Source organism: Mesocricetus auratus, unplaced genomic scaffold, assembly GCF_017639785.1.
Source record: "Mesocricetus auratus isolate SY011 unplaced genomic scaffold, BCM_Maur_2.0 Super-Scaffold_100022, whole genome shotgun sequence".
NCBI lineage: Eukaryota > Metazoa > Chordata > Mammalia > Rodentia > Cricetidae > Mesocricetus > Mesocricetus auratus.
In genome coordinates this window covers 18,245,515-18,260,544 of record NW_024429203.1, presented here as the reverse complement: position 1 = coordinate 18,260,544, position 15,030 = coordinate 18,245,515, and the positions used below count along the sequence as shown (strand labels likewise).

Sequence of the window (15,030 nt, the reverse complement as noted above, 5' to 3'; positions counted from 1 at the left end):
AAGTGAGAACACAAATGACTTTTGTGTCTGGCTCAACAGGGACAGCATGCCTACACTCCATTGATGCTGTACAGTGGGAAGATGGATATCTACAAAAAACATTTGGATCCTAATGTCTGCATTGATCTGAATTATCAGAGTTGCTTATTTTATCCAATACTCAAGTATTTCTTTCTTTCTTTTTTTTTAACCAGGCATGAAGTATGGAGATTCTGTGAGAATTAAGTGACTAAGCTTAAATAAACCTGTTCCGAGCTGTAAAGTAGTAATCGATCAATCTTGCTTCAAAGCTTTATTTACCAAAAACAAAATGATAAAATATAAGGCTGTTATTGATAGATAGCAAATACAATGGTGCTGAACTTGGAGTTCATAACTCTATTGATGTGAACATTTTGAAGATTATTCTGAGGCTTGCTTGATATCTCTCTTCCATGGTGCAGGAGCAGCGTATATTTATGTGGTTTTTGTCCTTTCTTTCTCAAACATGATCTTTTCTCAACATTAACTTAACAATAAACATCTGTATTTGGAATCCACACAGCAAAACTATTTGGTGAACAAAGCATTCAGTTGGTAAGCATTTTTATAATGCTTTCTAAGTGGCATCACTAGCAGTCTTTCCGTAGGATGGAGCCAAAACATCATTGCTTGTATTTTATTTACTTATCATGTGCATCCTGTTGATTCAGAGCCAAGACATTCTCCATTCCCTTTGCTTCTTTCTCTGGATCTCATGGAGATAAAGAACTGCTCAGTGGTGACTGAGTTCATCCTCCTGGGCATCCCGCACACAGAGGGCCTGGAGACTATGCTTTTTGTGTTATTCCTGCCTTTCTATGCCTGCACCCTGGTGGGAAATGTGTCTATCCTTGTGGCTGTTATTTCTTCCACCCGCCTTCATACTCCCATGTATTTTTTCCTGGGGAACTTGTCTATTTTTGACATGGGGTTCTCTTCTGTGACCTGTCCAAAAATGCTACTCTACCTTATGGGACTTAGCCGACTCATCTCCTACCAAGACTGTGTCTCCCAGCTCTTTTTCTTTCATTTCCTTGGGAGCATTGAGTGCTTTCTATATACTGTGATGGCCTATGACCGCTTTGCTGCCATCTGTCACCCTCTCCACTACTCAGTCATCATGAACTCTAGGATCTGTGTGGCTCTAGCTGGGGGTACCTGGCTGCTAGGATGCCTCCATTCCAGTATCTTGACTTCCCTCACCTTCACTTTGCCTTACTGTGGACCCAACAAAGTAGATTATTTCTTCTGTGATATACCAGCCGTCTTGCCACTGGCCTCGGCTGATACATCCTTAGCAAAGAGAGTGAGCTTCACTAATGTTGGTCTAGTATCCCTTATCTGCTTTCTCCTGATTCTTGTGTCCTATACTCGAATTACGATCTCCATCTTGAGTATTCATTCAACTGAGGGACGGCAGCGTGCCTTCTCTACCTGCAGTGCCCATCTTATTGCTATCCTTTGTGCCTATGGACCCATCATCACTGTGTACCTGCAGCCCACACCCAATCCCAAGCTGGGAACTGTGGTACAAATTCTGATGAATTTGGTAGGACCAATGCTAAATCCTTTGATCTATACTTTGAGGAATAAAGAAGTAAAGATAGCTTTGAAAAAAATAGTGTATGGGAAGGGACCTGTTTCTGAGGGTTAGGAAGTTAAAATGGTTGAATCCCTTGCCCCTTGTCTTTCCATGCCAAGACATGAAACTTTAATGTGGATTCTTCACACATGGTGGTAACTTGGGGCATTTAAAGCAGAGGAAATGATTTAAACACTGTACAATATTAGCTTTTTGTATGTTTATAGGTGCTTCTTATCCATTGTCATTAAAATAGCTTAGTCTTGGTTGTGGTTTTCTGTCTTTTTTTTTTGAAGTACTATTTGTCAAGAAAGGAGGTCTCTCTCACAGAATTACGGTTCAATATTCGACATTTAGTCTTGTCATACTATGTGTAAGGCAAACTTAAGCAGAAAGATAAAGATTAGGAAAAGAAGTCAGTAGTTTAACAAGAGTATTGGCATATTCTCTATTTTTTCATATATATTTATTTCTTGGGAATCGTTTTTAAGTACAGTCATAAGAGTTGAAACATTTAGTTAAGCCTTTTAAATTATAGTTTTTATTTTCTTAATTTTTAGATTATGATATAAATAAATTTCTCCCTTTTTTACGCTGAACCATCATATTCCCATATATTCCTCCCCACTTTTCTTCCAATTTATGGCCTTTGTTTACACTAATTGTATACACACACACACACACATACATATATCCTGTTTACTCTGTTTAGTATTACTTGTATGCATGTTTTCAAGACTGACCATTTGGTACTAGAAAACTAGCTTGTATGTCCTTCCCTGGGGAAGAACTGTTCCCAGCTTTCCTCAGTTGCCTATAGTTCTTCAACCCTACCTACACAAAGAACTATAGCTATATTTTATGTACAAAAAACATGTTTTGACATAAGTATTTTTTGTGGAATTGTTAAACCTAGGTAATTTACTCATATACTATCCTGCTCATAGTCAGTCAATCAACAGGGGCCCTAGGGAAGGGAGTGAGAATGGGGGGAATAGAGACATGAGAGACAGAGACAAGACAGGATTCTGATCAAGTCTCATTTATAGAAAGTACCAGCAGGGCTTAAGTAAGGCAGTTTCAGAAGAGCAGGGGAGCAGAAGTTTTCCTTGGCAGGATATGTTCCAAGGACACAACACTGCAGCTGGTGGAGTCTGCAGTACAGGCCAGGTGGCAGAAGGGGAGGAGAGCCTTGACTGCAGGCCTTGAAAATATGCTGTATAGGAAGATAAGCAGGCACAGAGAAATAGAGATTATGCTAAATGTTAGTCTCTAAGAATACTGTAGGAATATTAAAATGGCTTCTCTTATGCTATCCTTATTTAGGGCACTCCACACATTAGATACAAGCTACTTTTACATGTCAATCCCAGTTCCCTCTTCCTCCCCTCATCCCCTACCCCCCACTAACCCCTCATGACATCCCCTTTTTGCTCAGGATGGAGGGTGAGGCCTTTCATGGGAGATCATCAAAGTCTGTCATATCATTTGGAGCAGGGCCTAGACCCTCTCCCATTTGTCTAGGCTGAGAGAGTATCCCTTTATGTGGAGTGGGCTCCCAAAGTCCATTCATGTACTAGGGATAAATACTGATCCACTCCTAGAGACCCCATAGATTGCCCAGGTCTCCTAACTGATACTTATGTTCAGGGAGTCTGGAACAGTCCTATTCTGGTTTCCCAGCTATCGGTCTGGGGTCCATGAGAAACCCCTTGTTCAGATCAGCTGTTTCTGAACAGCTGTGAGTTTCTCCAGACTTGTCTTGAACCCTTTGCTTATCACTCCTCCCTTTCTGCAACTAGATTCCAGGAGTTCGGCTCAGTGTTTAGCTGTGGGTGTCTGCTTCTGTTTGCATCATCTACTGAATGAAGGCTCTAGGTTGGCATATAAGTCAGTCATCAAACTCATTAATGGGTAGATGTATTTAAGGTAGACTCTCCACTGTTGCTTAGATTGTTAGTTGGTGTCATCCTTATAGATCTCTGGAGATTTCCCTAGTGCCAGATTTCTCTTTAAGCCTATAATGGCTTCGTCTATTATGGTATCTCTTGTCTTGCTTTCCTATATTCTTTCCCCGACTCAAACTACCTGCTTCCTCTTGTCCTCCTCTCCCCTCCACTTTTCCCCTTCTTTTTCTCCTAACTCTACTGCTCCCTCCATGCTCCCAATTTGCTCAGGAGACTTTGTCCCTTTCCTCTTCTCCAGGGGGACAGGTATGTCTCTCTTGGGGTCTTCCTTGTCTACTAGCTTCTCTGGTGCTATGGATTGTAGGCTGGTAATCCTTTTCTCTATGCATAAAAACCATATATGAGTGAGTACAAGATACTATGCTTGTCTTTTTGTGGCTGGGTTACTTCACTCAGGATGGTTTCTTCTAGCTCCATCCATTTGCCTGAGAATTTCAAGATTCCATTGTTTTTATTTTTTCCCACCGAGTAGTACTCTGTTGTGTAAATTTACCATATTTTCTCTATTTTCTCCATCCATTCTTCATTTGAGGGGCATCTTGGTTGCTTCCAGGTTCTGGATATTACAAATAATGCTGCTATGAATAAAGCTGAACAGATGTGCTTGTTGTATGAATGTGTATCTTTTGGGTATATGCCTAAGAGTGGAATTGCTGGAACTTGTAGTAGACTGATTCCCATTTTCCTGAGGATCTGACATACTGATTTCCAAAGTAGCTGTATGAGTTTGCACTCCCACCAGCCGTGGAGGAGTGTTCCCCTTTCTTCACATTCTCTCTAGCATAAACTGTCATTGGAGATTTTTATTTTAGCCATTCTGGCAGGAGTAAGATAGTATCTTATAGTTGTTTTGATTTGCATTTCCCTGATGGTTAAGGATGTTGAGCACTTTCTTATGTGTCTTTCAGCCTTTTGATATTCCTGTATTGAGAATTCTCTATTTAGTTCAGTCCCCCACTTTTTAATCGGATCCTTTGGTGTTTTGGAGACTTGCTTCTTGAATTCTTTGTAAATTTTGTAGATCAGTTCTCTGTCAGATGTGGGGTTTGTGAATACCTTTTCCCAATCTGTGGGGTACCTTTTTGTCTTGCTGACTGTGTCCTTTGCCTTACAGAAGCTTCTCAGTTTTAGAAGGTCCCATTTATTAATTGTTGATCTCAATGTCTGTGCCACTGGTATTATGTTCAGGAAGCATTCTCTTGTACCAGTTGATTCAAGGGTACCTCCCACTTTCTCTTCTAAGAGGTTCAGTGTGACTGAATTTATGTTGAGGTATTTGATCCATTTGGAGTTAAGTTTTGTGCATGGCAATAGACATGGATCTATCTGCAGTCGTATACACACCAGCAAGCAGTTATGCCAGCCCCACTTGTTGAAGATGTTTTCTTTTTTCCATCTGAGTATTTTTCATATACATAATATTTACCAGTTTGTGAAGTACACATACTGATGTTATCACATTTTATAAGCATGAATATAAAAACAGAAAAATTAAGCTATTTGTCTTGCTAACAGTTGCACAACTAGAATTAAATAGCATGCAGACTGTGTTTAGCATCTTCTTTATACAGGCATCACTAATACAGAGAAACACCAAGATACAAAGTAACTGATTGTTTCTGCTTGTAGGGTCATTCACGAGAATTTTTTTGTGGGTGGAAAGCGCTGTGTGATCTAAGCTGTGATGAATAAATGAATGTGGAGGATTAGTAAATATCAACAAAAATGGGACTGTTTACAGAGCCAGAAAAAAATTGGCACCCCTGGATGCATTGAGGTAGAATGTGCATATTGTTTGAGACTATATTTAGACTAAAAGATGAGTAGATGTGAAGGATGTTGTTAAGAAAGAGTGTAGGGGGTGATAAAATGGACAGTAACTAGACTTGTTTGTTTTATATCATGAAGAACCCTGGATCAAGGTGAGCCATATGTCCAGTTTTACCAGGTAAGATCTTTCATGATGGTTGAAACATCGCAGCCCCCAAATGTTCTTTGCTATAAGAGATATTCTATGAACATTTAATTTTCTATAAAGCTAAGGAGAACTTGTTAATAGAGACAATATTACTGCGAAGAATGGGTGACCAAATCAACTAAGTATGCACTCATTTCCAGCTGGTATCAAGATTAGATAGGGATAGGTATCTCATTAATAGAAACAATTCTTCTATCATGTATTTCCAGACAATAATATTATTATCTAAAGTACAGATATAAAGTGTCACAGTTCAGGTATTTTATCTCTGGGGACCCTTTTTTCCTCTATTTTCTTAGGTCACTCAGAACCTTATGGTAGGGTAAGAATGGGATCCAACAACAGATCATGAGAATAATTTATTTTACCTAAATAATATCAAATGTATCACTTAAACTTGATTTTTCTCTAATGCAAATAAGTAGTGTTCCATAATATAACATAAAACTTCAAATATCATGGGTTCCTCATTTTCTAGGCTTAAACTAATCATGATTAGTGTGTGAAAGAGATACTAAATTCTGTAGATTTTGTGATAGTAGCTAGAGATTGGTGGATGAGCCACAGGAAAACTAAGTACCTCTCTAAAACATGTTTTAAGTAAAAATAATCCTATCCCGGAGGATAAGATAAAAAGTTATTCTCATTTTGGGACAGAATTTCACATAATCAGTAAGATGTGGTTGACTCTCATGCTTCTAAGATAAGTGGGTCACCAAGAAGATGCTGGAAATGTTGGTCACTTGATCACAGACCTGGTGATTTTGTCACTGAGTTTATGATGGTAACAATCCATCTTCAGTCAGTACTCTCAATCCTGATTCACTTTGGTCACTGTATTTTAATTGTTCTTTCCTACATTGTGATGTAATTTTTATTGTTAATAATCTAGGAAGGGAGTCCAAGTGAGTAATTGTCTAAAGTAGGTTGGTCTGGGAGCAGGTCAATGAGGGATTTTCTTAGTTAGGTTGGATGAATTGAGAAAACTCACCATGAACATGGGTGGAATGTAGGTAGGACCCTACAGTGAAAAAAGAGAACTAGAACTGGGGCCCAAACTACCATGCTTGATTTATTTCATTGCTCTCTAGTCGTGACTATGGGTATAATGCAACTAGTTCCTTCATATAACTGCAACGATCAACTGCAAATATTTAGAATACAGTTTGACAGCATTCATATTTATCAAAATAACAACAGCAGCTTTTTACCCAAGGTCCTATGACCTCTTCAACAGTGGGCATTAAGTTTAGTTTACATTAACAACCACTAAATTCAATCCTCTGCAGCAGATCTTAAACCTAACTGGAAAATATTTGGCTACCCTACAACTGTTGTGCCACTATTGCACTAATAGGCTCATCTTGCCTAACAAATCAGTACTGCAATATCTGTGTCTTGAAGCCAAATTGTATCATGTCACCATAAATAGGTTCTTGCTAGAGCAATAAGACAACAAAAGGATATCAACGCATACAAATTGGAAAAGAGGAACTCAAACTACTATTTGCAGATAATATGATAGTGTAATGAGCGATCCAAAGAATTCTACCAGGAAATGCCTTCAGTTGATAAACGCCTTCAGCAAAGTGGCAGGATACAAGATTAACTCAAAAAATCAGTAGCCCTGCTATATATAGACAATAAAAATGTTGAGAAAGAAATCAGAGAAACATCACCCTTTACAATAGCCACAAACAACATAAAATACCTTGGAGTAACTCTAACCAAACAGGTGAAAGACCTGTATGACAAGAATTTTGAGTCATTAGAAAAGAAATTAAAGAAGGTACCAGAAATGGAAAGATCTCCCATGCTCTTGGATAGGTAGGATCAACATAGTAAAAATGGCAATGTTACCAAAAACAATCTATAGATTCAATGCAATCACTATCAAAATTCCAGAAAAATTCTTCAAAGACCTAAAGGACAATTCTCAACTTTATATGAAAAAACAAAAGATCCAGTTCAAGGTGCAAAAAACATATTCAACAAAATCATAGAAGAAATCTTTCTCAACCTGAAGAAGGACATGCCCATGGAAGTACAAGAAGCCTATTGAACACCAAATAGACAGGACGAAAAAAAGTCTCCACACTACATAATAATTAAAACACAAAACATACAGAATAAAGAACAAATATTAAGAACAGCAAAGGAAAAAGGCCAAGCAATATATAAAGGCAGACTGATCATAATTACACATGAGTTCTCCATGGAAACTCTGAAAGCCAGAAGGTCCTGGTTAGATGTTCTACGAACACTAAGAAACCAAGATTCCAGCCCAGACTGCTATACCCAACAAAAATCTCAATCACTATTGATGGAGAAACAGGATATTCAATGAAAAAATCAGATTTGCACAATATATATCCACAAATCCAGCCCTACACAAAGTTCTGGAAGGAAAACTCCAACCCAAGGAAGGTAACTACACTCACAAAAGCATAGGCAATAGATAATCTTACTTTACCAAAAGCCAGAAATAGGAGAAAAACTCACACACAATACCACCACCAAAACTAATCCAAAACAAAAAGAAATTAACAATCAATGGTCATTAATATCCTGCAATATCAATTGTCTTAACTCACCTATAAAAAACATAGGCTAACAGAATGGATACAAAGACAGAATCCATCCATCTGCTGTATACATGAAACACACCTCACCTTCAAAGACAGGCACTACTTCAGAGTTAAGGGTTGGGAAATGATTTTCCAATAAAATGAAACTAATAAGCAAGTGGGAGTAACTATCCTAATATCTAAAATTTAGACTTCAAACCAGAATTATTCAAAAGAGATGAAGAAGGTCATTTCATTTTCATCACATGAAAAATCCATCAGGATGAAGTCTCAATTCTGAATATCTATGCCCCAAATAAAAAGGCACCCACATTCCTAAAAGAAACATTACAAAAACTCAAATCACACATTAAATCATACACACATATAGTGGGAGACTTCAACACCCCACTCTGACCAATGGATAGTACTACCAGACAGAAACTTGACAAAGAAACAAAGGAACTAACAGAAGCTATGACCCAATTGGATTTAACATACATCTATAGAACATTCCATCCAAACACAAACGAATATACCTTCTTCTCAGCACCACATGGAAACTTCACTAAAATCAACCACATATTTGGCAATAAAGCAAATCTCAACAGATACAAAAAATTGGAATAACCCACTGTATCTTATTGAGCTGCCATGACCTATATCCCCCAATGAAATGGAAGCAGCCATCAAAAGTCTTCCAGTCAAAAAAAGTCCAGGGCCACATAGTTTTAGCATAGAATTCTAGTAGAAATTCAAGTAAGAACTAATACCAATACTTTTCAAATTGTTCCGTAAAATAGAAGCAGAATTTTCATTGCCAAACTCTTTTTACCAGGCTACAATTACTTAGGTACCCAAAGCACACAAAGACACAACTAAGATAGGGAACAACAGACAATTTCCCTCATGAACGTTGATGCAAAAAATACTCAATAAATTATAGGCAAATCGAATCCAAGAACACATCAGAAAAATCATAAACCATGACCAAGTAGGCTTCATCCCAGGGATGTAGGGATGGTTTAACATATGAAAATCCATCAATGCAATCCACCAAACCAACAATCTGAAAAAGAAAAACCGTATGACCATCTCACTAGATGCTGAAAATGTCTTTGACAAAATCCAACACCCCTTCATGATAAAGGTCTTGGAGAGATCAGGGATAACAGGAACATACCTAAACATAGTAATGGCAATATACAACAAACCAACAGCCAACATCAAAGTAAATGGAGTGAAGTTTGATTTGTAACTAGTGAGTTTCCATAAGTCTTTTATGTAGACTGTTAGTTATGGTTAACCAACCTACAATCCCTTACTCTCTTCCGTCTTCATTTAATCTTTTCATTCTCAGTATTCTTTCCATTTCTTTCTTTATACATGTGTTCTACTATACTTTAACTTATCTTTTAAGCTGCATTGTAAGATAGTAAGCTTCCAGATCCTTTTCCTTTGGTTTCTACCTTCCTCTTCACCCCTTGATTTCCCCTATACTTCCACATCCCTTCCTGCTGATAAATTTCTGTTCTCAGTATTCCACTTCAGTAATTTTGTTTTATCTGTAATCTTTTATTCCTCATTTAATGTGCAACCTAGACCTTCTTCTATTTTTTGACCACAAACACGACATTTGTAGTTACATGTGAGAGAGAATATGTGGCATTTGTCTTTATGAGCCTGGGTACCTCCTCTCCCAGCATAGTTTTTCAGGTCTACCCCTGTAATTTCAAATTCCAGTTTTTCTTTATAGTCATGCAACATCACATTATGTATACATGTCATTTATTTTCCTTGTCAATTCTTCTGCTACTGAACATCAGCGATGATTCTGTTTCATATGTATTATCAGTAGAACAACAGTGGGCATGGATATGCAAATGTCTCTGTATTAGTGATCTATTCACCTCACTGGTATGTTGAGAATGTTGAGTTAGGAAATACTAGTAAGATACTCACCCGAGTCCCTGCTACAAATTAAGAGCTTAACTAACACCATATGAGTTTTTATTTTGTTTGGGTGGACTCTAATAATCTTCAGTTACATCTGATAAATCCCATTCCTCTTTAAGCTCAGAGGTAGGGCTTAAAAACTCCAGCAATTATTCTATCTATTGAAATTATTGTTGAACAAGTCTTCTATTTTACAAAATATAATTTTAATTCATGAATCAAAGAATCACTATAAATTGCATATTAAAATGAGTGATTTAGCTGTCTTTTCATAATGTGTAGCCTTAATTTAGGCATTTATAAAAAAAGAGCTACAACATTTAAATAAAATTCTAAATCCAGGCATAGAGGCTTATGACTATACCTTCAGCCCTCAGAAAGCCATGATTGGATTGCTGTGGGTTCAAGTTCAACTTGAGATGTATAGTAAGTCCCACAACAGCATGAACTACAGTGCTGGACTTTGTCTCAAAAAGAAGCAGAATGAGGGAGGGAGGGAAGGAAAAGGAGGGGAGAGAGAGAGAGAGAGAAAGGAAGAGAAAGAGAGAGAGAGAGAGATTAGTTCAACTTCTGTGACATAAAAATAACAAAAAGCAGATAATTTATGTGAAAGAGAAGAAAGATCCAAGATTCAAGAATGGTTATGCATTATATTTGTATAGGTCATTTAAAAATTTTGACAGTTGAATTAACAGTAAGGAGCTGACTTTATAAAATGTTAATGTGCACATAAATTAAGAGACATAATGATGAAGATTGTTTAGAACCAAACAAATACAAGAGGAAAATGATACCTCCTCCTGTAATTTATTGCTTTTATATTATTTTGAGGGAAAGTTTAAGTCATTTCAACTTCAGACAATAAATGTTCTGTATTTGTAGTTACATATTTATAGCTGAATATCCTTTGAGATAAATTAAGGAGAAAGTTTGACTTTAAATTTCTGGGAGGTATTGTTTATCATAGTGAGGAAACTATGATAGCAAATAGGAAAGGCATGGTACCAGGGACAGGACATTAGATGGTCACACAACACCTGAACACAGGAAGCAGAAAGTGACTAGGGATTAGCATTGTTCTTAGTAACCCAATTCTTACAGTGAGGCTCAACCTCCTAAATGCTGACAACCTTTCCCAAAAGTGCCAACAGCTGGGCCCAAGTGTTGGAACACCGGAGCATATACACAATATTTGCCATTTAAATCTATAACACTGATTTTTAAAAGGTATGTCACAAATCACTGGGAATAATAAAAGCACCATCTTCTGCTCACCTGTAGAACAGTATGATCAGAAAAACCAAAGCACAAACATATGTACACATAATCTACAGTCATGTACCTGGTGATACATAATTTTAGTAGCAAATTAAAATGTCACAGATATCTCCTTAGCCTTTCCAGTTTGTTCCTAAACTCAAGATGTGGAAAGTTATAGAAATGGAGACTTGAAACCATTTGAAACCAAACCCTATTCCTTGTTGGAACATCTATTTATGTTTTTTCTTCCTGTGTCCCTTTGTTCTGAATTGGCAAATTCTTCCCTGTTCTTCTGACATTAAGTGCTGTTAGCAACAACAACAACAAAAACAAGATAACAGATGGAGCTCCCAAAATCACGTGGATAAATATAGCAGAAGTAGGAAGTAGAATTGGAACAAAACTAGAATAGCCAGTACTATCAGATAAAGTCAATCTGTTTATTCTCATGATTTCCCTCGAAAGAAGGAAATGCCTGTTGCTGGTATCTGCAGCCCTACTACAAATCATAATGCTCTTTTTCGTGCATACAGAATTCTTTGTGGGTTCCAAAGTTCTTAAACTCAAACCATTTGATTTTATTCTTAGGACATCAGGTTGATTTACTAAAAACATCTTATTACATGTAACCTGGAGAATTTTCTCTGAGACTGTTGTTTTTATAGTAAACACACTGTATGTTAGAGAAACAGAGACAATAACTTTAGGAGACACGATAGTTTCTGACCCTGCTGGAATTAATGATAAGTAGAGGAAATGTGTATATTCATCCAAACTGTACCATGTAAATCAGAAAGTTTTTAGAGGGTGTGTATAGTCTGTTAAATTTTGGAACCATATAAAAAAGAGAAATATTTAAGATAAATATTTGCAAATAAGTGTACTATATGCAGTAAGAAAGCTAAGCAAATGAATTGACAAACGAAAACATTAAGTTCTCCAAATAAAGCTTACCTGGATGTAGAGGGGAATGAGAGTTGTTGAAATGTACTCTGTATGTTTTTAGAGCATGTGAATTTATTTATAATTTTATGTAAGGAATAAATGCAGCCACAGTTTAAAGCATTGTGTGTAATGAGTCCCTGACTCTGGGCTAGGGAGTCATGTGAATGTGACAAAACTTTCACAGCTCAGAAAACTGGTGCTCCCTTTGAATGGGAACAATGATTTTATGTCCCTGGAATCTTATCTTTCTATTTATTGTAGTCCCATCTTTAACTGCATCATTTACATTTTTATTCATCAGAACTAGAAATGGTTAACTGTTTATCTCATCTTAGTTTAGTATTCTTCCTTAATTTACTAATATAAGACAATACCATATAGAATCAGGATTTGTTAAATTTAATTCATTATTACTATTATATTATTAAAATTGGCTTCTTCAGTCTCTCTAAAAGGGACTACAATTTGAAGATTTTTCCATTTTGTGTTATAAATTGGACTTCTGCTTTTTGACTTCCTACATATATCAGAATATTTTTCAAACAATTATACATATCCTGGATTAATAATAAATAAACAAAATAGGACTGTTATATACCTCAGGTCTGCACATTTGGTTATTGCTATATCCGTGTTTCAGGGCTGGATTTTCTGTGTGCAGAGACAATTAAGTTTCCAAGACAACAGACCTAAAGGTCAGATGTCTAGACAGACTAATTCACTGACTTCACGAGCATCATCCTGTCATCCTTTGGAACCGCTGCTTGGTTTCTGCTGGCAATGTAACAATATTGTAGGATGAACCATTATTATGCTGACACTACTGATGAAAAAATAACTCAAGTACATCAAAGCTGAAATGACTAATTTGTAACAGCCAAATCCAAGCCAATGTTCCTTATCCAAAGTGCATCTCATTAGCAACTAAAGTGGCTTTATAGGAAGAGAATAATACAGCTGAGGAATGGTAAAAAGTTAGAAGTGGCAGAGGCTAGAAGGAAGATAATTAACTTGAAAAATCTGTAGTAGCAATATTATACATTTTCTATATTTCTATTTTAAAGATTAAATGAAATAATGTATCTTTTGTATTAAATTCTATAATAAATCCATTTCATTGTTTCAAAATATCCAAGTGCTATTCTATCCGCATACTCAAGTTACTTCAGACAGATAAAGTATATTAATCCTTATGCATTGTCAATCCACATACATCTGGGGATAACCATTACTGACATAATATTTTGTAAAGTGCAGCTGGATACACTCTTGTTTCTGCTTAATTTAGTGATTTTGAGTTTTCCTTTTCCTCTAGTCATATTCTCCATTTCTAGAAAATCCAATGTGTAACACAGTCCTAAGAAATTAAAAAGCATTTAGACCAAGAACAAGCAAAATCATTAAGAAACCAGTAAGAGGGTATGGAGGCACCAGAAAAAAGTAATGGTGGAAGAGGCAGGATGAGTAACTACAATACAGTGATATACACTGGTGAAAATGTCACAATGAAACCCATTATTTTATAGACTACTTTCAAAGAAAATGACCATAATGGCAGCAGTAGCAGCAATAATACACCTTGGTCATTTAAAGATGGGGTTAGTGTCTGGGATTGTCTTAGGTGGTGATGATTGTGTCTGACCTGAAAGTTTTAAATAAAGAGCCACAGAGCTATACATACATCAATCCCAAGAAAAGGTTTCTTTGTTTGCTTATTGGTGTGTTGTTCACTTCTGCCTTTTGGAGTAGAAAAGGTCCATGCCTGCTTTTGTCTTCCGTGCTGAGTCCAGTTCTGTGCGTTTCATAAGGGACACATATACCCTTCATGATAGGGCTTATTACAATGGCCACTGTCTACTTCTTTCAAACCCTGGGCACAAATGACCCATGTCACATTGACATTCCAATGATTGTCACTCCTCTCCCAAAACACTCTGACATTTTTTCTAGTAAAAATTTCTGTTTAGTTTTGTTTTGTCTCTCAATGAACTTCTTTTATATCCCACTTCCAACGAATCTCTCCCAATGCTCAGTCAGATTGGTCTAGCTTCCCAAAACACTGTTTCTTAATCTTTTGGAGCCTTCTAAACTCTGTGTATGGCTTGGTGTTCTGACATCTGCATGACAATGTTTTTAAAAGTGTGGTGTTCTAATTGATTGCCATGGGTGGGGTTGTGGGATCTATGGTCAGCTAATCAGCTTACAGGGGTTCACACAGAATGAAGTGGGTTCTGACACTGCTTTATTTGAAGAAATGTAAATTCATACCTGGACTGGTGGGCTTCCCCATAATGTCTGCACATTAAAGGTGAGGTCCAAGTCTCACAACTGTAATATGAGATAAATCTTCACAATCAATCAACAGGAGAAGGTAGATATTTACTAAATGAAGTCGCAGGGCTATGACAAGCCCCACAAAGCCTACCGGTGTGTTGTGGGCAGCTCATAGGTAGATGATCCTTTGTTCCTAAAATGCAGCATGTGTCCAAGAAGGAATGAATTGGGGTCTCAGTTTAAGTGAGTGTCCTTTATTCTAGTCTTTGTTCATATAGGTGTGGACATATAGTTATTTAATTTGATTCATTTACTTTTTTGTGTCAGTATATGCAAAAACCTATATAAATACTGTAATTTACAAAGATGCTATATTTTCTATTTGTTGTGAATATTTTCCCAGAGCTTTTCACAAAGGTAATCTTCCATATACCAGAATCAGAATTGCAGTATGTATTTTTTTATCAGTTTAATCAGTGC

At 36.8% G+C, this 15,030-nt stretch overlaps 1 protein-coding gene across 1 annotated transcript; it reads left to right on the top strand.

Moving 5' to 3' along the window:
- The first annotated feature begins 736 nt into the window (after window positions 1–736).
- On the top strand, window positions 737–1,675 carry LOC101838746 (olfactory receptor 958). The gene has a single exon (XM_005069374.2). It carries the CDS (start codon window positions 737–739, stop codon window positions 1,673–1,675), a length of 939 nt encoding a protein of 312 aa, XP_005069431.1.
- Window positions 1,676–15,030: the final 13,355 nt, after the last annotated feature.